General features: G+C 38.1%; 2 protein-coding genes across 2 annotated transcripts in view; one reads left to right on the top strand and one right to left on the bottom strand.

The window, feature by feature from the left end:
* Window positions 1-6,693, top strand: part of LOC310931815 (low-density lipoprotein receptor-related protein 1-like) — a gene marked incomplete at its 5' end in the record, with an annotated part of 87,435 nt that extends 80,742 nt beyond the window's left edge. Inside the window, 10 exons of the mRNA XM_083895044.1 lie at window positions 18-194; window positions 305-445; window positions 567-740; window positions 1,203-1,364; window positions 1,872-2,043; window positions 2,190-2,291; window positions 2,387-2,460; window positions 2,553-2,646; window positions 3,809-3,953; window positions 5,847-6,693. Coding sequence (XP_083751170.1) covers window positions 18-194; window positions 305-445; window positions 567-740; window positions 1,203-1,364; window positions 1,872-2,043; window positions 2,190-2,291; window positions 2,387-2,460; window positions 2,553-2,646; window positions 3,809-3,953; window positions 5,847-5,984 — 1,379 coding nt within the window. The 3' untranslated portion in view covers window positions 5,985-6,693. The remainder of the gene's footprint in view (window positions 1-17; window positions 195-304; window positions 446-566; window positions 741-1,202; window positions 1,365-1,871; window positions 2,044-2,189; window positions 2,292-2,386; window positions 2,461-2,552; window positions 2,647-3,808; window positions 3,954-5,846) is intronic.
* Window positions 6,694-8,032: 1,339 nt separating this feature from the next.
* fmnl3 (formin-like 3) overlaps window positions 8,033-27,350 on the bottom strand; it is a 48,951-nt gene continuing 29,633 nt past the window's right edge. Inside the window, exons 10-26 of the mRNA XM_083894791.1 lie at window positions 19,258-19,332; window positions 19,037-19,147; window positions 18,810-18,959; window positions 18,108-18,209; window positions 17,541-17,943; window positions 16,997-17,080; window positions 16,781-16,905; window positions 15,814-16,016; window positions 15,423-15,726; window positions 15,261-15,341; window positions 15,025-15,154; window positions 14,778-14,938; window positions 14,495-14,596; window positions 13,745-13,837; window positions 13,528-13,651; window positions 12,028-12,139; window positions 8,033-9,396 (exon numbers count right to left, since the gene is read on the bottom strand). Of these exons, the coding sequence (XP_083750917.1) occupies window positions 12,048-12,139; window positions 13,528-13,651; window positions 13,745-13,837; window positions 14,495-14,596; window positions 14,778-14,938; window positions 15,025-15,154; window positions 15,261-15,341; window positions 15,423-15,726; window positions 15,814-16,016; window positions 16,781-16,905; window positions 16,997-17,080; window positions 17,541-17,943; window positions 18,108-18,209; window positions 18,810-18,959; window positions 19,037-19,147; window positions 19,258-19,332 (2,340 nt within the window). The 3' untranslated portion in view covers window positions 8,033-9,396; window positions 12,028-12,047. The remainder of the gene's footprint in view (window positions 9,397-12,027; window positions 12,140-13,527; window positions 13,652-13,744; window positions 13,838-14,494; window positions 14,597-14,777; window positions 14,939-15,024; window positions 15,155-15,260; window positions 15,342-15,422; window positions 15,727-15,813; window positions 16,017-16,780; window positions 16,906-16,996; window positions 17,081-17,540; window positions 17,944-18,107; window positions 18,210-18,809; window positions 18,960-19,036; window positions 19,148-19,257; window positions 19,333-27,350) is intronic.

The following is a 27,350-nucleotide window of genomic DNA, read 5'->3' as shown; positions in this document are numbered from 1 at the left end:
TTTTTTTTCATTTCCAGACCTGCTTCATCCGTTCAGCATAGATATCTTTGAGGATTACATATATGGGGTCACGTATATCAATAACGTCGTCTTCCGGGTCAACAAGTTTGGCAAAGGCCGCATGGAAAATCTCACCACGGGCATCAACCACGCTACTGACATTGTGCTGTATCACCGTTACAAGCAGCCAGAGAGTGAGTGTAAAAACAGATGTTGATGTAAATACTTAAAATTCACACGTCATACGCCCAGTGTTTCCCGAAATGCTCATGTGTCCTTTATTTTTCCCCCCTTTCTGTATTAGTGACTAATCCATGTGACAGGAAAAAGTGTGAGTGGCTGTGTCTGCTCAGCCCCAGTGGACCTGTGTGTACCTGTCCTAATAACTATGTGGCCAACAATGGCACATGTGTGGAGAGACCAACACCTACGCAGTCGCCACTCTGTAAGTCTGCACACGAGAAATGACAGAATCCCTGCTTTAACATATTTTAGCACATGAGTGTTTTTAAAATCAGAGTCTTCGCACAATATTTTGGCGGCTCATGGAATTCCCCCTTGTGCAGCTCCCCCCTCAGTGCCCTGCGATATTCAGTGTCAGAACGGTGGAAGCTGCTTCCTCAACGCTCGTCAGGTGGCCAAGTGTCGCTGTCAGCCCAGCTACACCGGAGAGAGATGTGAGATCAACCAGTGCAGGGACTACTGCAAGAATGGCGGCACCTGCACTGCTTCTCCTACAGGTATATTCATAACACAGTCATATGTAATCAGTTATAATGTGAATAATTCATCTGCTCAGAATGTTCCTAATGTTTTTTCCAGGCCCGTGGCATGAGTCAGTTTCTCTGTCTGTCGGTTGGTCAGTCTACCACTTTGGTCTGGACAGAAATATCTCGTGGCAGTCCATCAAACATTTTTCAAGTGTCCAGTTTTAGATTTTCTACACAGAAAATTACAACAACTACTGAAACTTGTCATTTAGATAAAATTCAGGTGTTAAATTTGCAAGATGTCTGACTCCGGCGAGTCAATCTTTTCTCTTAAGTGGTGAAATATCTGTATGACTACTTGGAAATGTTGTAGGAACATTAACTTGAAGAAGCACACAGTGTCTAGGCCCCAAGCTTTGACTCACCAGTTTTACTGCTATTTTTGTCTCGGATTTCTCTAAACTTGTAATTAATCTGTTACCTGAACTGTAGGCGCCCCGACCTGCAGATGCCCAAAGGGTTTCACGGGGCCCACCTGCAACCGCCACACTTGTCAGGACTACTGCCTGAACCGAGGCAACTGCTCAGTCAACGCGGGCAACCAGCCGACCTGTAGCTGCCCCCCAGAGTATCAGGGAGACAAGTGCCAGTACAGTAAGTGGCATTATTGTTTTAATTTGTAGATTTTATTTGTTTGTTTGTTTGTAGTTTTTGCATTAGTAGGATACACCCCCTGAGACAAACCATTTTTCAACCTGTATGTCTTCTTTTTTTTTTTTTTGTAAATACAAAGGAAAACAACAAAATAAAAAATAACAATAACATTAAAACACATAGGGAGTGAGACGAGGTTGTTGCCACTATCCAAAGCTAAAAAAATCAAAATCCGTGCATGGCTTTATATAGTCCATCTATTTCTTCCAGCACGAAATAAACAGATCCCTCTTATGATTCACATACGCTGTCATTCTTTCCATCCTTCATATATACCTTCTTATTTTTTTTTAAGAAATACAGAACACACAGACAATAAAAACTCTTTATATTGTGATAAGTACACACTCTAGGTGCTCCTAAATTATGCATCTTGGATAAATGCCTTCTGATTTACTACAATGCCATGTGCAAACCTCTCACAACCTCTTCTTCCTGCATGTGCAGGTAAATGTGAAGGGTTCTGTCTGAACGGTGGAACCTGCCTCGAAACCTCCAACGGCACCAAACTGTGTCTGTGCCCCACCCAGTTCATCGGACACCAGTGCGACCTGGACAAATGTCAATTCTGTGGAGCGGGCAAATGTTTGACGTCCTCCTCGGGGGAGGTGTCCTGCAGGTGGGTGCCCTGTGGACTTAGTTTAGTAAATATTTGGTTCAATGTCATTTTGTATGGCTCAGTGACACATGAAAAAAATTCAGACTCTCCTCGCATGTTGCATAAATCTTTAAATCTGTTGCGTTTTTATCTGTGTGTGTGTGTAGTTGTCCCAATGGTCAGACCCACACCAGCTGCTATTCCTGTCTGAACTACTGTGCAAATGGACAATGTTCAGTCGACACTCGCACGCTGCTTCCTCAGTGCAAGTAAGACGTGACATGACACTCACCCCAGTCTGTGTAAACAGTCTATGTCCTTTAAAAAACCACGTAACACACTTTGTATCTCATTGTGCGTGCAGGTGTCCTGCTGGATGGAGAGGATACAGATGTGAAGTTGCAGCTGCACCTATAGATTCTCCCTCTTCCAGTGGAAGTACGTCACACGGCATCCGACTGCTGAGAACCTTGCACTTTGGTCCTGTTTGTTCACATTATTTGCTCTCTCTCTCTCTCTCTCTCTTAAAGGTACTGCCTCGATCGCCATCCCAGTGCTTCTGCTGCTGTTACTGGCTCTGCTGGTGGTTGGTGCCATCTTGTGGTACAAGCGGAGAATGCGAGGGTAGGTTCCTGGCTCTGAGAGTCTTGTTGAATTCAAACTCCCCTCACTTTTTCATCTGTTCCTCACACCTAAGCCTGTCTATTTTCTCTTTCTTCCTTCCCTATCTATAACCATCTATTTCCTGTCTCCCAGGTCTCTATGGCCGGGCAAATCTCATTCTCAGTGCTCGCGGTAACTTTATAGGATTACATAATTAAGATGTTGACCCACAAATCCTGTCCCCTTCATTCCTTAATCCAGCTGGATTGGCCATGTTTTATGTTGTCCCTTCTGTTGATCAGTGTAGAGAATATGTCTGTTTGTCTTTGCCTGTCATCTCCTGTGTTCCTCTGTGGGGGTTCCAGCTCCAGGAAAACAGGAACCTTGTTGACTCTTTAATCTGACATAATTTTGCTGGTGATGCACAAACGACTGAACTGTTTTGTTCTACGTGCATCTCCATACCTTCCCTTGTATACGTGTGTAAATGTTGGGCTGACGCCGTGCGCTTGCATTGTAAATGTGTGCGTCTATGACTATTATAAAAAAAATAATGCTTGCAAACAGCTGATTATTTACAATGTGAAAATCCAGCATTCTCCACAATAGACATGCTGCAGTATATTTTCTTGGTTTCATCAAATGGTCTTTTGACACACAAAAAAAGCTCATTTGACAACCTTTTTAATAAATGTTGTCTTGGTTTTGTGGATTGTGTGTAGCTGGTGTTGAGGCAGTACCTTGTTAATTCTAAGTTAAGATACTCTCATTGCTATTTTGTGTTTCTCCCAGAAATAGCAATCGTTTTGGTAACACTTTATATTAGCACATATTCACCATTAACTAGGTGCTTACTAACATATATGAGTAGCATACTAGCCCTTTAATAGTAAATATTAAGCACGTATTAACCCTTTATGCTACATAACCTTATTCTACCTCTATTACGACATGAATTACATAAGGTGTTTAATAATGTTTTATAATGTGCTTAATATTTACTAATAAATGACTAGTATGCTACTTGTATGCATGTTAGTAAGTACCTTGTTATTGCTGAATATTATGTTGCCTAATCTAAAGTGTTACCATTGTTTTTTTGTTTTTTTTTGTTTTTTTAAATGAGGGTCTAACTTTGTTACTTTAATGGTTATTGACTTTGTTGATCTTTGTCTGACTGCAGTGCCAAGGGCTTCCAGCATCACCGGATGACAAACGGAGCCATGAATGTTGAGATTGGGAACCCAGCATATAAGATATATGAAGGAGACCCTGATGACGACGCGGGGGAGCTCCTGGATTCAGATTTTGCTTTGGACCCGGACAAGGTATCACACTTTAGATCACAATTAGGATTAAGGAGTCATCTAGTGTCATCTATGCAGAGAGCTGGAGAGTTATAATACCAGTTTAGATCCTGTGTCATGTACACATTTTACTACATTTCCAAAATGTTAATTTCCATCCACTACCATTTTTGTTAGTTTGTTGTGATAAATATCTTGTGTTGCTATCCTTAAGTAAGGTATGTTAAAAGCTTTCCGTGCCACAGGTGCACCCTGGGTAAATTGCAGCAGGTATAGCATGCAACTCCTTATATGGACATCCTGGGGGTGTGTGTTTATAGGTCACATCTTCAGGCTTTACAAAATGTGTTGTTTCCATCTCATGTGTTGTTGAGTCATAGTTATGATAAATTTTATATTGCATTTGTTTAAAAAAAACAACATAACAGTAATGATAATTGTGCAGAAGTCAGAAAATAGACTGTTTTTATTTAATTTTTGTTCATAAAAACAAGCCAAGCGAACTGTGAAATTATTTCCAAATTTCACAAATTTGTGTTTTGCTCAGGTGTGTTTATATTTTTGGTGAAAATGGGGGGAAAAAAACATGTCATTAGTTTGCCTATATGCTGTCCTGTAAATAAGGACATAAGACACACTATACTGCATATTTTTATTGCCTCTGTATATACAAATATATAAATGCTTTGTGTTCTAAGGGTTAAACCACCGAATATGAAGAAAAGTGTAAAAAGATGATGTGAGTCAAAACCCAGACAGTGGAAATGAGAGCTTTCATGCATCACCTTTATTTATCATATTCATTTCAAGAAGATTACAGTCTCCTTATTGGTCACACCGAGATCTGAAAGGAAATGCAGTTACAAATTGTTGGACTCTGAACCAGGACATCAAATATACCGAGGGTTTGGAGACAAAGAAGCCAAAGTGACATCCTGGGCGAAAATAAGTTTTATAAAAAAATGTAAAGGTCTTGATGAGCTCTATGGTCCCAATTATAGTTACTTTTTAAAATAAAGGCTGAAAACAAAAAAGTGAAAACCATCAATTGAGTTTGGAGCGAAATAGGCGTAAGTGCACTGAGCTTGGCGCACAAAAGGACTGCACTGGTACCCTTCAATGCAGAAAACTGGCGCAGCAGAGGCAAAGAGGAATGTATACTGCAGAACAAGTGCTATTAAGTATAATTGGAGAATTTCATATACCCACAAGGGAAGAGGAGGAACTACATTATTCTGATGGTGAGGAAATGGCTGTATAATGGAAGTATTATTCAATGATAAAATCTGAAAACAAAATATTGACCAAATGCCTATGCTGACTGTTCACCAGCTAGTTAGCTTTTGAACTCATGAACTTTATAAACAAAGCCCATGACTGCTAATCGCGAGCTAGCTTGCATTAGCAAACTATCTAGCTCTGAGTTAGATTGTCCTGATCATTTGATCAGTATTTTCTAGTGTTTCATTACCATACAAACTGCAAGCTAGCGAGGTTATTTCGCCTAACCTGGCAATTGGAGAAAAAAATTGGCTTCTTTAAAATATGGATTCCGTGAAGCCTAATCTCTATAAAAGTATATATTGCTCAAATGTGTTGATTTTAATTAGGTAATTAGTTATTATTTAATTTATTTAGCTCTCCTGCTCCTAACCTTATTACCATAAATCATTTGCAAGTATTCTAGTGGCAAATGCAGGATGCATTGTTAATGTTACTCTGGCACAAACTTCCATAAATATATGTGGCCAGCCAATGCAAAACCAGGAGCAAGTATGCTGAGGGACATTTGAGTTCACATATCATGAAAGTGTGATGTCTAAGCTTTGTCCAACACATTGGATAATATTTGAAAGTTTGAATCTGAATCTCTTGTGTCCTTGGAGTCACTGTGTCATTTTCTGTGCTCCACAGCCAACCAACTTCACCAACCCAGTGTACGCCACCCTATACATGGGCGCCCACAACAGCCGCAACTCTCTGGCCAGCACAGATGAAAAGAAGGAGCTTCTCTCTCAGGGCGACGAGGACCTGAGTGACCCACTAGCATAGAGCTCGGCATGAATTGAATTCTGCCAACATTGCCCTGCCCAACCCAGTGCTGAGCCGACAAGCTCCCTCGTCTTATGCCTTGACCAACTGAAACTGAAAAGAAAAGCAACAACAACAACAAAAAAAGCAAGAACACTGTATAAAATGTATAAAATGAAGGACTACTTTTTTAAGTAATTGCAGTATTATATTTTGTTCTTTGACAAAAAAAAAAATCCTCTGGTGATGAAAAAGGAACCATTTTATAGACATTTTTTTTTTTCAGTTCTTTTTAAATTTTGCTCACCTCCTCACAATCTCACGCATATAGCCACTACCTCTGTGCAAATGTAAAAGATAGATAGAGCGGCGGCCGTGGAACAAATTTAATTTTTTATTTTTGTATGAATTGTATAGGGAAAAAAAGAAATATTGTTCCATCGTAGAAAATTGTTGCCAAGTCTTTTGTTGTTCACGAAAGGGAGAAGAGTCGGCGTCACTATGAAATGCTTCCTGGATGCTGGTTTTTGGCTCGGTCTTTCACACTATGTGTATATGTAAGTTTGCTGCTGGAGGTTTTAAAGGGAGAAATAAGAAGTTGTTTAACTGCACATGTACACATGGAGGACTCGGCATCACAGTGTTTGCTCTGTTGTCTTAAAAAAAAAAACACATTCGAGCGATTGTCTTTTACCTCCTTGCACAGACTAAAGTTATATATATATATAAATATATTTGCATTTATATAAACCTATTAACAAAGTGTCTTGAAAATATACCCAGGAATACAAACATCAGTAACAAATAGCAGTCTGTACTTTTTAACATTTCTTTTTTTTTTTTTTTTTTTTTTAATTATTATTATTTTTATTGACTTACTACGTGTCAGAAATGAATGAGTGGATTATGGCAGTGTGGGAGTGTGCTGCTGGATGAAGATGATTGTAATAAAGTCCACGTTCCTGGATGAAATAGTCTGGGATGGATATCTGTGGCCTTGGTTTAGCCTCTACTGCAGGACACTCTGGACAGAAGCCAGATTTTGCTCTGAAACTGTTGTAGAAAGTTCTCTTTTTTGGGGGGAGTGACGACAAGCTTCTGTGAATTTCCAGTCATCACTGAAAAAAAACAACAATCTGCAATGAATAATTAACTGAGAATGGTAACATTGAGCTTTTTGGTCCTTGTCTTTTCATTGTAAATGTACTTTCAAGAAAGCCAGGGAACACGTTCAATGGTACGTATTTCTGTGGGAGGTTTGTTTTTCTTTTTTGTTGTTTTTTTGTTTTGCTTTGTATGTAATTACATGAACATGTAATTTAGGTTAATGCTCATTGTTAAGTGCATTCCCAGTAAGGAGACCGATTATCTTCCTGATAAGCATTCCTTTGTTAATTCCATTGCCTTGCTGCTAACGCTAACCACCCGTCTGTCTGTCAGCCTGGTTTGAAGTCCTCACAGTGTTGCTCTGTGTCTCACCGCTCACCAAACTGCTTTTAACTGAGCTTCTTCTCAGCCATACCTGCCATATCACTGCATGGTGCTCTCACTCATCCTTCCTAAAGGAAACAAGTCTTTTACATACACTTAATGACAGTATTGATGACATTTTTTTTTTAAAACATCCTGATCTATTAGAATTTCACCTCTCCATGTAAATTAAAACAATCTTTTTTTTTTCAGTTGGAGATTTTTTTTAGTGGCTAAACCCACATGGATACTTGTGGTTCTGATTGTTTTTGTTATAATTTTATTTCTTTTTTGATATAAGAAATTAAATGGATTTTTTATAGTAGAAATATACAGTGGCTCGGTCTGTCATTTTGGAGAGATGGAAAGGAAACGCAGTTGTTTATTATTTCTTGCTGGAGTTAATCAGATTTTTTAACATCGGCTATCCTAAAAAGGCTTTAAAAATAAAACATGTAGCAAAACAGTTGTGTGAATGTTGCTTGATCAAGAAAGACCACCAGGCTTTTGCTTTTAAAAACTCATGTACTGTAAAAACAGTCTTTTATTTTTATATAGTTAGATAACTCAACTTATTTATTAAGACGAAAGTGTCATCTTTCAGTCAATAGATCACGGATCATTTCCTCTAAAGGTTTTTTATTTTTATTTCAATATACATAAATGTAAATGTCCACTTAAAGAATAGTGTCTTAAACAGCATAAGCCAAATTAAAGTAGTGTACAGAGTATCGCTCCCTTTGTGCCATTGTTGCATTAAAACACAGGCTGCAGTTCTCTGAAATAGAAAATACAGAAACATCCTTCATCTATCACCACATCATCTATAGCAGGTTAATGTTCATCTGAGCCCTTTTTCGACAGCAGTCCACGTGGAGTCCTCTCCATACATTTGTCACTTTGCAAATGTCACTTCAGGTGTGACACAAAGTGTCGTCAAAGCAAGTATTTGAACCAAGGCACCGAAACATGTCAGTCACTCATGTCAGATGTAATGAAGGAAGATACAGATTAGTTAATAATCGAGCAGTCGTAAAATCATTATTCCCCTTAACCTTCCGTTGCTGTGTGCCTTTTGAATCTGGAAAATGTCACTTTTATTTCACGTTATTGTCAGTATTATAAGGCTACTGTTAAGACGTACGAGGCAATAAAAATACAATCTTTAAAAAAAAAAGAAACGTATGGCTGACCAATGAGAACACTGTTAACACAGAAAAAGGCACTTTGCGAAGCAAAACATGAGACATTCAATAAGGTTTGGTTTGGCTAGCTTTGTCGCAGAGGAACCAGTTTCCTCTGAGATTACATGATTGAACTCATATTAATTAAACCATCGTCTGTGATAAGTCTTGATTGAACGTGCGAAGAAGATTTCTCCGCCGTTTGGAGGAAAATATCCCAGCAGCATTGTTGGCATCTTCCCTTGGCTGCCTCCCAGTCTAAGTCCTGCTATGACTGCATAAGCTGAGGAAATTAATGGTCTTGGGAATAACATCCACACATCCACCCTTTCTTTTTCTTTCTTTTTTTTTTTTTGGTGTGAAAGCACCGTTTCTCCTGCTTTGCCGTTTGCCAGTGAAGTCGCCTCACCTGTATGTTTGCAGTCGTGCTCCATCTGATTTCACTTTCACTACCAACAGAAAGAAGGGGAAAGTCTTATACTTGCAGCGGGAGAGGAGTGGGCCCTCTGTGCTTTTTCGACACTGGTGCCTGCTCACTTAAAGTGGCGGTTCAGGGCCTCCATAAATAAATAAATTACACCAGCTAAAACAAGGGCTCTGTCCTGTCCTCCCTTTAGAGTCTTTGTAACCTGCAGCCTCAGGGTTGAGATGAACCATCAGGACACAGGGAGGAGGGTTATAATGGGGAGAGGGTATAAGTGAAGAATAAGTGGTTTAGGGTCTCTTCCAACCACTCCGGATCAATGCATCAGCTCGCAGGAAGGGCTGGTTTCGAAGATCTGTGAGTAGGTATGGAGAAAGGGGTGAGAGACAAGGGGGTGGAGGGGGGGGGGGGCACACATGTTAGAGGACCCAGAGGTCACCAGAGTTTAAAATGTCTTAAACTGTTGTACAGCTATAAATGAAGTGAACATACACTCGGCTGCCAGTTCACCAGGTACACGTGCTAAACCTCGATTCTACATGTTTATACACGTCTTTGTATAATTTAGTACGTACGACCAAATTCTACGACTGTAAAGTCAAATACTAACACCTAAAAACTAGGTGTACCTAATAAACTGCCACATGAGTGTAAGTTGTACTACATTACAGTAAACAATTCTGCAATAACTTCTGCAGTTAAGGTTTGGCAACTGTGTATTAGACAAAAAAACAACAAAAAAAACAGCATAAACAATGCAGACTAAACATTGAATGACGCACTTCCAGAACCTTGTATTTCAGCTGATGGCAGTGACGCACAAAACAGTGAAATTAAAAGCTTTGGAAATGCATTTATGGCAACTTTTAGCGCTAATAATGCAGCAGAACAAAACAGAACATGACGTAACATTATTGTAGTTGCAATACGATGGTCAACAAGCTCTTCTTCGAGTGTCTGAAGCAATCGTGGAGATGTGTGTGTGTGTGTGTGTGTGTGTGTGTGTGTGTGTGTGTGTGCGTGTGCGTGTGCGTGTGTGTGTGTGTGTGTGTGTGTGTGTGTGTGTGTGTGCGTTCTTGAGTGAACAACAAAGTGAGGTCATTTTTACGGAGTGAGGACATTTTGGCTGGTCCTCACTTTGTTTTCATTGAAATCACTTCCCTAGGTTGCTATAACATGCTATACTCAATTTGTCCAAATTTTTTTCCCACATTTTGGACGCAATAGTATGACGTTTTTGTCAAATTTTGGACCAAAATATTTTTGGGTCAAATTTTGGATCAAAATGTTTTTGGTCAAATTTTGGACCAATTTTTTTTTTTTGTTAAATTTTGGACCAAATTTTTTTTGTCAAATTTTGGACCAATTTTTTTATTGTCAAATTTTGGACCAAATTTTGGACCAATTTTTTTTTGTCAAATTTTGGACCAATGTTTTTTTTGTCAAATTTTGGACCAACATTTTTTTGTCAAAGATTTGTTAAAATTTTGCTCAACATAGTATAAGTAAGATGTTTTTGTCAAATTTTGGACCAAAAACTTTTGGTCAAATTTTGGACCAAAATCTTTTGGTCAAATTTTGGACCAAAATCTTTCGGTAAATTTTTTTTTTTTAATTTTGGTTGACATATTTTTGTAAAACTTTGGACCAAAAAATTATAATAATAATTAAAAAAAATGTTTTCCAGCCCTTTTTACTCTGGGGCTCCACCTGCAGACATTTTATGGTACTGCAACCAGTAGTTCTTTATAGATGTCATTCATGAAGTAGATATTTGTAATTGTGTTGATTTATAAAGTGAAAATGCTGGTCCTCACTTTGTCAGCAACCCAGTCCTCAGTATGCAGCAAGTACAAGAATGTGTGTGTGTGTGTGTGTGTGTGTGTGTGTGTGTGTGTGTGTGTGTGTGTGTGTGTGTGTGTGTGTGTGTGTGATTGAGAGCCTGTTGACCAAACAACTGTTCACTGTGTTTGACAGTTAGCAGAGACAAAACACATGACGGACGTCGTTGACAGGTGACAAGTGAATCAACACTGGACAACATGCAACATGTAATAGGAGGGTGTGAGGATGGTGATGATGATGATGATGATGATGACAGTTGAAAAATTATGTCTTGAAAATACTGCAGGGGGATCATGACCGAGTTGCAAATTAGATGACTGATTATTGTGTTTTAATTGCATTTCAATGCTGAATTGATCTCGTTTGAACATACTGCAGCTCGCTTCGTATTTACTTCTCATTATTTTCATGATTTTTTTTTTTGTCAGATGAAGCAAATTTCACTGATGTAAAAGCATCCTTCTCTGTTTACAACCAAAGCGCTATAGCTGAAGCAGCTGACATCACTGTAGCAGCACACAGGAGCTGGAAGGCCAAGCGGGCCGGCGTTCAGCCAGTCTACCTTCCTTACCCTCTGTTAGGAGTGGGAAATACTGTCATTAATCTTCTTTTCGGCTGAAAGGGTAGAATGAAGAGTGGTGGTGGAGGAAAGAAGAGTCACATGTTAGCCGGAAAGAAACCAACACCAAACATGTTAGTGTCATGGGACAAAGCATCGCTGATGAAACCAGTAAATGAGCCAAACCTCTTTATCGTTGACTTCAGCTTCTTCAAAGAAATAATAATGCACAGCCTTTTTTTTTTTCTTTTTCTTTTTTTTAAAGTATCATGCATGATGCTCTGACTTGATCATTTAATGACAGTCGCATATGATTGCACTTTGTGTATCAACATTACTTTTCACGCAGAAAATATGCCGACACTCAGAACAACTTCTTTTTCAGGCAGGCAAAGAGGTTTGGCTGACTCCTATCACCAAACGCCTGATAGGAGTCTTCTAGTAGTAGAACACATAAACAAACCAATAATGGCCCATGTTAGTTCACAATATTTGTAATGGTAAGGGTTGGGTTTGGGGGGGGGGGGGGGGGCATGCTGCATGCACAGTGGTCAAGAGGCGCACGAGAGACACCTGGACAACCTTGGCGTTAGGGGGGAGGGCTAGCAGTTGGCGTCGTCACAAAGGTTGGCTTCACAGAAGAACCGTGAGCCGCGTTTAGCAGTGCGGGCTGTGAAGGGCACGCTCTTCAATACTGGGGGAGGTGGGGGAGGAAGAAAAAACATGTCACATCTGAGTCACTGCCTCCTGGGTGAGGTGAGGGGGGGCGGGGGGGTCAGGGACACTGGACCACCGTCATATTTCATTCAGGAGACGACAATGAGTGTGGAGTGGAGCTGTGCTTCTCATAACACAGACCTTTGCACAAGCCTCGGGGGGGTTTAATGGGATTAGGACACACTGAGTTTGACGCTTGGAAAAGCATCAGCTGCATAATAAGCTGTTACAGCTGTGAGAGTAGTGTCATAGAAGCATTATTAACATCACTTAAATGACATTGATTCAACATTTATAGTATTGACAAACAAGAATTGATCACTGTTGTTTTCCTGAGGCTGTAGATACTGTTTCATTAAAGTGAATATGTGTGTAGGATTTTAAAATGGCAACTCCTACTTATTTAGTCCCCAATTAGTTTCATCATCATTTATTTTTCCTTATAAATTAAAAAAAACACTAGAATCACAAAAGAAAGATGCTATTAACAAACTCAATAGAGAATTTCTTGTACAACTAGAATCTTGGGGTGAATTCCAATTCCTTGCTTAACCCTCAATCTCAAAAGTGCTGTCCCGAGTCTCAGAGAAATTAAGTTGAGGGGCAAGTTTAAGGGCTGTGTCGCCCTCAATATTGAGATTTTCCAAGAAAACCCTTGGGAGCAAGGGCTACCCAGAATGCATTGCGTGTTTTGACAGAACAAAGATGGCGCCGAAAGCCGCAAAACGAGTACTCTACAAATAAGTATTTTCTTTATTAATAGAAATATAAAAATTATGAAAACCATTGTATTATCTTAGTTTAGGCCCATTTTATGAATTACTTACGTCATTGTTGCGTAACATTTATTTTTTATTTTCCTATCTTTTGTCAATAGCCGGCCGCTGCGGACAAGCGACAAGTACGGATGACGTAAATGTGTTCTTCTTCTTCTTATTTGGAGTTGACAGACTGGACGCAGCTTTCGCGTTATTCTGCCCCCTACAGTCTGAAGATGTATCTGCATTTAAGGGGTGTCCCATTTCTAAGTGACAAAATAACCCTCAACACTTGGTTTTGAGGGCCAGTTAAGATTAAGGGTTGAGATTGAGGGTTAAGATAGGAATTGGAATTTGCTCCGAACTATCTGTGCGTCTCAGCTTTATGTCGTTTTGTATTTCAGAACTAACGAGACATTGTGGATTTGTGCATTGTGGAATAGCTCGCGGCTGCTGAACCGCTACGTGCTGCCCTCAGCGTGTGCTTGTGTCTGGACAACGTAGCATAAGGTGCAGTTCAAAGGAGCTGAGCAGTGAATGACCACAGTCATCCTCGGCCTGGGGCGACCGGGGCTGCTGGCACCCACATGGGTGCTGTCTGTCCCACCTGTGATGATGTCCTCAATAGTGCCATCCTTGCCCTCGTACACCGGCCGGTGGTCTTTGGCTTGCCTCTTACGCAGCTCTGCGATCAGCTCGTGCTGCTGCTGTCTCTTCTTCTGGGCCTGGACCTAAAGCAGCGGAAAAAGAATATTTGTAACCACGGCACAAAACTTTATTTAGCAGCGAGTAAACATTTGATAGGGACTGGACTTGGACTGTACCTTAGGGTCATGCTGTTTAGCCTCCTGAGCCATTAACTTTTCTCTCATCGCTTCCTCCTGCTTCTTCCTCTGTTCGTTGTCTCCCACTGCGTCCTGTTGAGCAGAGATAAAGGCGACCGGTCTTTGACAAGAAATAAATCCACACTTTGATTAATGAAGCCAAACATTCCAAACAAGCGCTTCCTCATTTCAAACACGAACAAACACACCCACGCTAGATTTAAAGCTACAGTGAATGCTACAACCAGTTGTTTCCCATATGCAAAACCACTGATTTCAGCTTCATGTTCAAGTACACAATCAGTGTTGATTTATCTCACTATTAACAGTTTCTTTTATAGACGCACACATAAGCACTCGGATGCACACAAAAAGCCTTGTGCTGCACGTTTCCTTGAGCAGGTCCCATAAATCCAAACCGAGAACAATCTCAGGAAATGTGCAGTGTGGTGGGGCAGGGCGAGGCTGTCCCGGAGTAAGAAGGGAGGAGGGAAGAAGGGGGGGGGAGATCCAGTCTAAACACCACAGCTGCAGCTCTAGAGTCAGACCCAGCTGGCCTTTCCTGTTATTTGGCCTCGCAGTATGCGCCACGTCCTGTGGCACATAGGCAGCCAAAGGTCTGCCATGCTGCCTCTGTAAGACAAACCGAGGACCTTCCCAACTGAGCAGCACAAGAGAAAGCTGCGCCGTGTCAGTAAAAAAAAGAAGTGAGAAGAGATACAAGACTTTACCTCTGCTCGGTGTCCTCACCTTGTAGGCTTTGATGAAGCGCACGAACACAGGGAAAAACACTGAGGGCGGAGTCGTCTTGGCACTCTCTCCAAAGTAGTTCACCACATTGTTGAAGGCTTCCTAGAATTGGGAAGGACAGTGGGAGTAATGTTTGTAAACACTGTGGAGTAAGAATTTATGATTTCATTCTGTGTGTTAGAGGTGAGTGAGTGAGCTGCAGGGTGGTTAGACGTTCTGCTTTGTGTCTATTTTCAGTTTTTCCCCAGAGAATGCTTTGAATACTTTGAGGTTTAGATGATACCTCTGCCGTCTTCGCGTCCTTCTGCAACTTGTCCAGCTGTGTATCGCTGGCCTGGACAAAGCCTTTGAGCACCGAGTGGTCATGGAGACTGCACTCTCTCCGGATCAGGTCCATGCCTTTGCCCAGTTCTCGAACATCCAGCAGCACGTTTTCCAAAGATACTTCACACACAGTCAACACAGAAAACAGTTTATTGTGAAGTAAAAATACCAGACATTGTTACTGAAATAATTTGTTGTGAACTCACCTGCACCGGCTTTATCCACAAAGTGCAATTCATTGTAGAAGTTGGCCAGTTCAGGGTATTTCTCCTTCACAATTAGGGCAATGTAGTGGAGCAACGTCATTTTTCTGTCTGTAGACTTAGTGTCCAGCAGCTGTGTGGCAAAATAAATGGCATTATCATCAAAAAGAAGTGTTGCAATAAAACAGTGAGTCGCTAATGAAGATCTGCAATCAAATTCTCTCGGAGGTTTTACTCACCAGATCAAGACTTTGTAATTTGAAGCCATAAACGCAGCCTCGCTTGCTGCTATTCATGTAATTGCCCAGAGCTAAGATGATCTATGAGTAAACCAGACAGAAGAATAAATGTGCAACTCAAATTTCACTTGTATAAAAGTACCACAAATCAACACCTCTTACCTCAAGCATTCTCTTCATCTTTGGAGAAGATTTAACTGATCCTGACGCAGCAATGATAGCGTTGAGCTGCGGCGTGAGCATGTTGACGTTGTCCGCAAAGTTGCCGACAAAGGTGATGATGTTCATCCTCTGCGTGAGTCTCTCAATCTTACTGAAAAACAACATGAAGCGATCCTCCTCGGCGAGCTGGTCCAGTGGACGCCGCTCGCGCTCGTACTGGCGCAGCACCTTGACCTCGGCCTCTGTGGGCAGGAAGCGCATCAGGCACTCCACAAAGTCAACAGGTAAAGTCTTGAGGTCAAACCTGAGAAAACACAATGAATATCAGTCGCTTGCTCTATCCTGTCTGTGTTTAAAACACAACAAACACGTTAATGATTAAAGCATATACTTCTCGATTGCTTTGCAGATTTCCTCTGTGGACTTGTTGGCCTTTCGCAGTGTGATGGCTAAGTTTTTGGAGCGGTTGGCATCCAGGAGGGTGACTTTGTTTACTGTCTTTTGGGCAACTTTGCTCTTTGTGCAGGCCAGATCCACAATAGGACCCTGGGCTCTGGTCTTAAAGAGCTCCTCAAACCGCTCTACATCAAGTTCCTGCAGGAAAGGGGACAGTCAACTTATTATTCTACTTCTTACTGACAGTAATTTCATTCTTTTTTTTTTTTTTTTCAGACACATGGCTCCTGTGAAAGTAAAAGACTAGAAAGATGACAGCATATACAGGCATCTGTGTCGATGTTCCATTAAGGTGATTATGACTAAATTTGCTGGATCAACTCATACATGTATATGTACAACTCTTCAACACAGCATGAAAAGTGGGAATATTACTGGTGACAAACATATGACGAGCACTTATCCATCTTAGGATCATGAGAGCAATATTCTGAATGTATCATTAAAAGTCACCTGAACTCTCTTTATTGTATGTATCATCATCATCATCATCATCATCATCATCATCATCATCATCTTCATTATCTTCACTTAAGTCAAATTTATTATTTTATTCACCTTATTTAGTACCTGGTCTGCAACAGTCACAACTACATTCTTTTTAGAGGGAAACTGCACACTGACTTGATTTTTTTGGAGCAGTTTTCACAAGTATTTCTATGTCATTTGTTTCTCTGGGCTCTTCTCATTGATCTTATGTGGGTAAGGGCTCAGTAGGAAAAGCGCAAATGCAGAGCAGGATTCAGAAATATTATCTTGACACAATATGACATGACAGCTGGTGAGTTTGTAGCTCATGTTGCCAACCAACGCTGTCAATCCAATATGACCAAACCACGCCCACACAGACCTGATGGAGCACCACGCCTGAGCTTTAAACTTCATAAATAACACTGATTTACCTCTAGCACGCGTTCATCATCGATCTCATTGAAGACTGTGCCGTTGATCTGATTGGGCTTCAGGGCCGTCCAGTTAAACACAGGCAAGCGGAACTTAGTCTTGATGGGCCTCTTGATTCTGATAGCTGCAAAATACATACATGTTATCATTTTTGCTGCACTCCCTTTAGCAGGCTAGAAAGTCCAACTGTTCCAGTGTCAAGGTGTGACTCTCACCTGATAGACCCAAACTAAGGATAACAGAGGGACAAGCATCTGGCAGAGGTGGAGGCGGTGGTGGTGGAATATGTGCACCCATGCCTGGAATTAATGTAAAGGACAATATTAAAATAAATATTTACATCATTTTAATTTATATAAAATACATTTACATGTACTTTTTTTAAATCCTACATTCTATTTTCTATATCTATAATATTATACACTTTGTAAACCCTATGTTTTATTTTCAGAAACTTTCTTGTGTATCATCTTCCATATACAATTTTTTAAAGTATTTGCTATTTTAATAAAAGTTCTTATAAAGACAGCTACTGCAAAAGACTGACATGAACTGCATGCACACATGCACGCAGGAAACAAGCCTTTGTTTCCTCTTCCTGTCTGGGTTAGAAGAGCACAGCTGTGACCCATCACCTGATTTGGCACGAATTAACATGCAAATTAAAATAGATCTCCGCTGAGACGCTGTGCTCTAAGTGAGTCAACTTTCATATGTATGTGTCACCAGACATAGTCATTGTTACTCATGATCTCTCACCTGTGGCAAAGGGCAGGGGAGGAGGAGGAGGTGGTGGTGGTGGTGGGGGAGGGGGAGGAGGAGCTTCACTGGCTGGTGGTAAACTGGTGTCTGGTCCTCCAAGTTCTGTCGACGCTGTTGTTGGACCCAGAGACAGCTGCCCAATGTCACCCAGGGGGATCCCAAGGCTGCCACCACCAACGCCACCACCACCACCTCCACCTCCTCCTCCTCCTCCACCACCCACACCAAGAGGCTCAATTGCAATGTCCCCATCAGGTTTCTTGTGCAAACGAATGGTGCCTTGCTGCTCAAGCTCCAGCAGCCTCCTCTCGATGTTGAAGTGCCTCTGGAAGGCAGCATCCTTCTCCTTGATCACCCTCCTGAGGGTGTTGACCTGCGTGTTGGTTGACTCGTACGTCTCCTAAGGAGTCACCAGAGGGCGATAAAGAGCACAACACAATGACTGCACGGCCCAAAGAAACATCCTGTTACCTGCCCACCTAATTTGCTATCACAGCAACTACAGGCATATGAAATGGATCATGAAATGGATCTTTGCTATGAAAACAGCATGCGGCAGATTACCCGTATTGCATGCAGGTCCTTGTCCTTCTGAAGGAGCACTTTCTCCAGATCGGCTACCTTCATCATTGTTTCATTCTCAACCTCCAGCAGCTTTTCCGTCACCTGGAAAAGACAACGATGAAAGCGACAGAGAGATGAGAGGCTTGTGAACTGATCGACAGCCCAGACGCCTCTTCCAGATCCATTCCCTCTGACGCGCTCTATACACACTGGGCATCATCAATAAGAAATAAGATATATGCAGCAGCATGACACAGCAAGAGGATGATATAACATTTCGATTTGGACCAGATTACACGTGTTTTGTAGGAATTCATGGGTAATGTTCACCCTAATCCTCCCCCAGCATTCATGACTACTGAGAACAGAGTTTGTTATGAAATTCCTCAAGTGATGTCAGGGCTGCCTACGACCTTTCCATGCGAAGAAGGCCCTTGCAAAGCAGCGTGGGATACAAAGGCAACTGCACAGAAAGAACCAGCCAACAGAAAGAACAATATTGAGATTGTTTTATGCACAACATTTTCCAACGCGCTGCACCCCGTCATTAAAGTGAACCACTCGCGAAACGCAAACACAGAGTAGATTTCTAATTACCACGTAGAAACAGCCACGTTTAACTACATAGCTGCTGAACCACAACAATCCCATAAATGGGACCAGAGAGCAGTGTTGGTGGTCCAAACCAGGCAGTGCACTTACATGAGACAGGTGCTCCTCCAGCTCGTCCACCTTCTCCAGTGCTGCATTCTTGGTCTCTGCATCTTCCAGCAGACCACCCACGTCAAACACGTTATCCAGGTAGGCCTGGATCTGCACCGACAGCTTGTCACTCTCCGTGTGTTTACATTTCTGACATGTGGAGAAAGTGAATCAGAATCAGTCATATGAAACAGTCAGGTTTGACCAGCAGCATCTTTTCTCTTTACCTCCAGGTACTCATCCAGGCCCAGCTTGGTGAATTCATACTGCAGATGGACTCTGAAGTTCATGTCCTCAACTGAATGGACAACAATGTTGATGAACTGCATGCAAGCAACCTGGACCAATGAAGCGCCAGATTTAGATCCAAATGTTTTTGATGAATAGACATGTGTAAACCCGAAACAGAAATAATATATTATGTCTAACAGACATAAGCTTGCCTCACCATGAAGTCGATGTTTCCCTCCTCACTGCGGAAGTAATCCATCAGCCTCTCAAAGCGATGCTTCTCTTTACACACCTGATAGATACAGCAATACAGAGGTTTTTACTTTTGTATCCCAAAATTTCAGTTGTACGCAGTCTACTATTTTTACAACAAGCTCATTTATATATTCTGTATGAGAAGCGACGCTAGTGATGACAAACCATCCACAAGCTTCTGTTTGATTGTTGTTGTTGTTTTGCTTTATTTTTAAATAAATATGATTTTTTTTGTCAAATCTGGGACGACATACTAACCTATGAACTTTTGGTCAAATTTTGGAACGACAAACTAAAATATGACTTTTTAGTAAAAATTTGGACGACATACTAACCAATGACTTTTTGGTCAAATTTTAAACGACATACTAACCTATGACTTTTTGGTCAAATTTTGAACAACATGTTTTCAACAAAAATTTCAGATTTTGGACGACATAGTATAGTATGATGTTTTTGTCAAGTTTTGGACTAAATTTTTTTTTTCAAAAAATTGTCAGATTTTGGACGAAATAGTGTAGTATGACGTTTTTGTCAAATTTTGGACCCAAATTTTTTTTTCAAAAAATTGTCAGATTTTGGATGAAATAGTGTAGTATGACATTGAAGTCGACGACATAGTATAGTATGACGTTTTGGTCACATTTTGGGCTAAAAATAAAATTTCTAAAAAAAAATATGATTTAGGACGACATAGTATAGTATGACGTTTTTGTTAAATTTTGGACCAACATTTTTTTTTCAAAAAAATAGTCAGATTTTGGACATAATAGTGTAGTATGAGATTGAGGTCGACGACATAGTTTAGTATGACGTTTTGGTCACATTTTGGACCAACATTTATTTTTCAAAAAATTCTTCAGATTTTGGACGAAATAATGTAGTATGACACTGAGGTCGACGACATAGTATAGTATGACGTTTTGGTCACATTTATGTAAAAAAAAAAATGTCAATAAAAATTTCTGATTTTGGACAACATGGTATAGTATGACGTTTTTGTTAAATTTTGGACCAACATTTTTTTTTCAAAAAAATAGTCAGATTTTGGACATAATAGTGTAGTATGAGATTGAGGTCGACGACATAGTTTAGTATGACGTTTTGGTCACATTTTGGGCTAAAAATAAAATTTCAAAAAAAATGTCTGATTTTGGACGACATAGTATATAGTATGACGTTTTTGTCAAATTTTGGACCAAAATTCTTTTTTCAAAAAATGGTCAGATTTTGGACATAATAGTGTAGTATGAGATTGAGGTCGACGACATAGTTTAGTATGACGTTTTGGTCACATTTTGGGGTAGAAATAAAATTTCAAAAAAAAATAATTCTGATTTTGGACGACATAGTATAGTATGACGTTTTGGTCAAATTTTGGACCCAAATTTTTTTTTTTTTAAATGGTCAGATTTTGGACAAAATAGTGTAGTATGACATTGAAGTCGACGACATAGTATAGTATGACGTTTTTGTCAAATTTGGACGAAAACTTTTTTTTTCAATAAAATGGTCAGATTTTGGACAAAATAGTGTAGTATGACATTGAGGTCGATGACATGGTATAGTATGACGTTTTGGTCACATTTTGGGCAAAAAAAAAAAAATCAGATTTTGAACGACATAGGTATGACGTTTTTGTTCAATTTTGGACCCAAATTTTTTTCTCAAAAAAATGGTCCGATTTTAGACATAATAGTGTAGTATAAGATTGAGGTCGACGATATAGTTAAGTGTGACGTTTTGGTCACATTTTGGGCTAAAAATTAAATTTAAAAAAAAAATTCTGATTTTGAAAGACATAGTATAGTATGACGTTTTTGTCAAATTGAGGACCAAAATCTTATTTTTCAAAAAAACTGGTCAGATTTTGGACGAAGTAGTGTAGTATGACATTGAGGTCGACGACATGGTATAGTATGACGTTTTGGTCACATTTTGGGCTAAAAAAAAAAAATTCAGATTTTGGACGACATAGTATAGTATGACGTTTTTGTCAAATTTTGGACCCAATTTTTTTTTTTTTTTTTAATTGTCAGATTTTGGATGAAATAGTGTAGTATGACATTGAAGTCGACGACATAGTATAGTATGACGTTTTGGTCACATTTTGGGCTAAAAATAAAATCTCTTAAAAAAAATTCTGATTTTGGACGACATAGTATAGTATGACGTTTTTGTCAAATTTTGGACCAACATTTTTTTTTCAAAAAATTCGTCAGATTTTGGACGAAATAATGTAGTATGACACTGAGGTCGACGACATAGTATAGTATGACGTTTTGGTCACATTTATGTAAAAAAAAAAAATGTCAATAAAAATTTCTGATTTTGGACAACATAGTATAGTATAACGTTTTTGTTAAATTTTGGACCAACATTTTTTTTTCAAAAAAATAGTCAGATTTTGGACATAATAGTGTAGTATGAGATTGAGGTCGATGACATAGTTTAGTATGACGTTTTGGTCACATTTTGGGCTAAAAATAAAATTTCTAAAAAAATGTCTGATTTTGGACGACATAGTATATAGTATGACGTTTTTGTCAAATTTTGGACCAAAATTCTTTTTTCAAAAAATGGTCAGATTTTGGACATAATAGTGTAGTATGAGATTGAGGTCGACGACATAGTTTAGTATGACGTTTTGGTCACATTTTGGGGTAAAAATAAAATTTCAAAAAAAAAAATCTGATTTTGGACGACATAGTATAGTATGACGTTTTTGTCAAATTTTGGACCAAAATTCTTTTTCAAAAAATTGGTCAGATTTTGGACGAAATAGTGTAGTATGAGATTTAGGTCGACGACAATAGTGTGATAAGACATTGTGTTAAGCTCAGATGGTAGAGCACCCAACCTGCTCCATGTGTTGAGGCTATAGTCCTTGCTATAGACAATCCTGGTTCAAATCCCACACCCAGCGGTTTTTCCTTCATGTCATTCCCCACCTCTCTCCCTCCTCTTTCTACTATACTATCCGTTAAAAAGGCAAAAACGCCCCAAAAAAACGTTGTTCAAATTTAGAAGACATAGTATAGTATGACGTTTTTGTTAAATTTTGGAACAAAATTTGTTTTTCAAAAAAATTGTCAGATTTTGGACATAATAGTGTCGTATGAGATTGAGGTCGACGACATAGTTTAATATGACGTTTTGGTCACATTTTGGGCTAGAAATAAAATTTCAAAAAAAATTAATTCTGATTTTGGACGACATAGTATAGTATGACGTTTTTGTCAAATTTTGGACCCAAATTTTTTTTTTTTTAAATGGTCAGATTTTGGACAAAATAGTGTAGTATGACATTGAAGTCGACGACATAGTATAGTATGACGTTTTTGTCAAATTTTGGACGAAAACTTTTTTTTTCAATAAAATGGTCAGATTTTGGACGAAATAGTGTAGTATGACATTGAGGTCGACGACATGGTATAGTATGACGTTTTGGTCACATTTTGGGCTAAAAAAAAAAAAATCAGATTTTGGACGACATAGGTATGACGTTTTTGTTCAATTTTGGACCCAAATTTTTTTCTCAAAAAAATGGTCCGATTTTAGACATAATAGTGTAGTATAAGATTGAGGTCGACGATATAGTTAAGTGTGACGTTTTGGTCACATTTTGGGCTAAAAATTAAATTTAAAAAAAAAATTCTGATTTTGAAAGACATAGTATAGTATGACATTTTTGTCAAATTGAGGACCAAAATCTTTTTTTTCAAAAAATTGTCAGATTTTGGACGAAATAGTGTAGTATGACGTTTTTGTCAAATTTTGGACCAACATTTTTTTTTCAAAAAAACTGGTCAGATTTTGGACGAAGTAGTGTAGTATGACATTGAGGTCGACGACATGGTATAGGATGACGTTTTGGTCACATTTTGGGCTAAAAAAAAAAAATTCAGATTTTGAACGACATAGGTATGACGTTTTTGTTAAATTTTGGACCAAAATTCTTTTTTTCAAAAAAATGGTCAGATTTTGGACATAACAGTGTAGTATGAGATTGAGGTTGACGACATAGTTTAGTATGACGTTTTGGTCACATTTTGGGCTAAAAATAACATTTAAAAAAAAAATCCTGATTTTGAACGACATAGTATAGTATGACGTTTTTGTCAAATTTTGGACCCAAATTTTTTTTTCAAAAAATTGTCAGATTTTGGATGAAATAGTGTAGTATGACATTGAAGTCGACAACATAGTATAGTATGACGTTTTGTTCACATTTTGGGCTAAAAATAAAATTTCTAAAAAAAAATCTGATTTAGGACGACATAGTATAGTATGACGTTTTTGTTAAATTTTGGACCAACATTTTTTTTTCAAAAAAATAGTCAGATTTTGGACATAATAGTGTAGTATGAGATTGAGGTCGACGACATAGTATAGTATGACGTTTTTGTCAAATTTTGGACGAAAACTTTTTATTTCAATAAATTCTTCAGATTTTGGACGAAATAATGTAGTATGACACTGAGGTCGACGACATAGTATAGTATGACGTTTTGGTCACATTTATGTAAAAAAAAAAAATGTCAATAAAAATTTCTGATTTTGGACAACATAGTATAGTATAACGTTTTTGTTAAATTTTGGACCAACATTTTTTTTTCAAAAAAATAGTCAGATTTTGGACATAATAGTGTAGTATGAGATTGAGGTCGACGACATAGTATAGTATGACGTTTTTGTCAAATTTTGGACGAAAACTTTTTATTTCAATAAATTCTTCAGATTTTGGACGAAATAATGTAGTATGACACTGAGGTCGACGACATAGTATAGTATGACGTTTTGGTCACATTTTGGGCTAAAAATAAAATTAAAAAAAAATGTCTGATTTTGGACGACATAGTATATAGTATGACGTTTTTGTCAAATTTTGGACCAAAATTCTTTTTTCAAAAAATGGTCAGATTTTGGACATAATAGTGTAGTATGAGATTGAGGTCCACGACATAGTTTAGTATGACGTTTTGGTCACATTTTGGGGTAGAAATAAAATTTCAAAAAAAAATAATTCTGATTTTGGACGACATAGTATAGTATGACGTTTTGGTCAAATTTTGGACCCAAATTTTTTTTTTTTTTAAATGGTCAGATTTTGGACAAAATAGTGTAGTATGACATTGAAGTCGACGACATAGTATAGTATGACGTTTTTGTCAAATTTTGGACGAAAACTTTTTTTTTCAATAAAATGGTCAGATTTTGGACAAAATAGTGTAGTATGACATTGAGGTCGACGACATGGTATAGTATGACGTTTTGGTCACATTTTGGGCAAAAAAAAAAAAATCCGATTTTGAACGACATAGGTATGACGTTTTTGTTCAATTTTGGACCCAAATTTTTTTCTCAAAAAAATGGTCCGATTTTAGACATAATAGTGTAGTATAAGATTGAGGTCGACGATATAGTTAAGTGTGACGTTTTGGTCACATTTTGGGCTAAAAATTAAATTTAAAAAAAAAATTCTGATTTTGAAAGACATAGTATAGTATGACGTTTTTGTCAAATTGAGGACCAAAATCTTATTTTTCAAAAAAACTGGTCAGATTTTGGACGAAGTAGTGTAGTATGACATTGAGGTCGACGACATGGTATAGTATGACGTTTTGGTCACATTTTGGGCTAAAAAAAAAAATTCAGATTTTGGACGACATAGTATAGTATGACGTTTTTGTCAAATTTTGGACCCAATTTTTTTTTTTTTTTTTAATCGTCAGATTTTGGATGAAATAGTGTAGTATGACATTGAAGTCGACGACATAGTATAGTATGACGTTTTGGTCACATTTTGGGTTAAAAATAAAATCTCTTAAAAAAAATTCTGATTTTGGACGACATAGTATAGTATGACGTTTTTGTCAAATTTTGGACCAACATTTTTTTTTCAAAAAATTCGTCAGATTTTGGACGAAATAATGTAGTATGACACTGAGGTCGACGACATAGTATAGTATGACGTTTTGGTCACATTTATGTAAAAAAAAAAAATGTCAATAAAAATTTCTGATTTTGGACAACATAGTATAGTATAACGTTTTTGTTAAATTTTGGACCAACATTTTTTTTTCAAAAAAATAGTCAGATTTTGGACATAATAGTGTAGTATGAGATTGAGGTCGATGACATAGTTTAGTATGACGTTTTGGTCACATTTTGGGCTAAAAATAAAATTTCTAAAAAAATGTCTGATTTTGGACGACATAGTATATAGTATGACGTTTTTGTCAAATTTTGGACCAAAATTCTTTTTTCAAAAAATGGTCAGATTTTGGACATAATAGTGTAGTATGAGATTGAGGTCGACGACATAGTTTAGTATGACGTTTTGGTCACATTTTGGGGTAAAAATAAAATTTCAAAAAAAAAAATCTGATTTTGGACGACATAGTATAGTATGACGTTTTTGTCAAATTTTGGACCAAAATTCTTTTTCAAAAAATTGGTCAGATTTTGGACGAAATAGTGTAGTATGAGATTTAGGTCGACGACAATAGTGTGATAAGACATTGTGTTAAGCTCAGATGGTAGAGCACCCAACCTGCTCCATGTGTTGAGGCTATAGTCCTTGCTATAGACAATCCTGGTTCAAATCCCACACCCAGCGGTTTTTCCTTCATGTCATTCCCCACCTCTCTCCCTCCTCTTTCTACTATACTATCCGTTAAAAAGGCAAAAACGCCCCAAAAAAACGTTGTTCAAATTTAGACGACATAGTATAGTATGACGTTTTTGTTAAATTTTGGAACAAAATTTGTTTTTCAAAAAAATTGTCAGATTTTGGACATAATAGTGTCGTATGAGATTGAGGTCGACGACATAGTTTAATATGACGTTTTGGTCACATTTTGGGCTAGAAATAAAATTTAAAAAAAAATTAATTCTGATTTTGGACGACATAGTATAGTATGACGTTTTTGTCAAATTTTGGACCCAAATTTTTTTTTTTTTAAATGGTCAGATTTTGGACAAAATAGTGTAGTATGACATTGAAGTCGACGACATAGTATAGTATGACGTTTTTGTCCAATTTTGGACCCAAATTTTTTTTTTTTTAAATGGTCAGATTTTGGACAAAATAGTGTAGTATGACATTGAAGTCGACGACATAGTATAGTATGACGTTTTTGTCCAATTTTGGACGAAAACTTTTTTTTTCAATAAAATGGTCAGATTTTGGACGAAATAGTGTAGTATGACATTGAGGTCGACGACATGGTATAGTATGACGTTTTGGTCACATTTTGGGCTAAAAAAAAAAAAATCAGATTTTGGACGACATAGGTATGACGTTTTTGTTCAATTTTGGACCCAAATTTTTTTCTCAAAAAAATGGTCCGATTTTAGACATAATAGTGTAGTATGAGATTGAGGTCGACGATATAGTTAAGTGTGACGTTTTGGTCACATTTTGGGCTAAAAATTAAATTTAAAAAAAAAAATCTGATTTTGAAAGACATAGTATAGTATGACATTTTTGTCAAATTGTGGACCAAAACCTTTTTTTTCAAAAAATTTTCAGATTTTGGACGAAATAGTGTAGTATGACGTTTTTGTCAAATTTTGGACCAACATTTCTTTTTCAAAAAAACTGGTCAGATTTTGGACGAAGTAGTGTAGTATGACATTGAGGTCGACGACATGGTATAGTATGACGTTTTGGTCACATTTTGGGCTAAAAAAAAAAAAATCAGATTTTGGACGACATAGTATAGTATGACGTTTTTGTTACATTTTGGACCAAAATACTTTTTTTCAAAAAAATGGTCAGATTTTGGACATAACAGTGTAGTATGAGACTGAGGTTGACGACATCGTTTAGTATGACGTTTTGGTCACATTTTGGGCTAAAAATAACATTTCAAAAAAAGACCTGATTTTGAACGACATAGTATAGTATGACGTTTTTGTCAAATTTTGGACCCAATTTTTTTTTTCAAAAAATTGACAGATTTTGGATGAAATAGTGTAGTATGACATTGAAGTCGACAACATAGTATAGTATGACGTTTTGGTCACATTTTGGGCTAAAAATAAAAT

Source organism: Microchirus variegatus, assembly GCF_963457635.1.
Source record: "Microchirus variegatus genome assembly, chromosome: 9".
NCBI classification, from domain to species: Eukaryota; Metazoa; Chordata; class Actinopteri; order Pleuronectiformes; family Soleidae; genus Microchirus; species Microchirus variegatus.
Note: the sequence above shows the minus strand (reverse complement) of the source record. Positions and strands in the feature narration are given on the sequence as shown.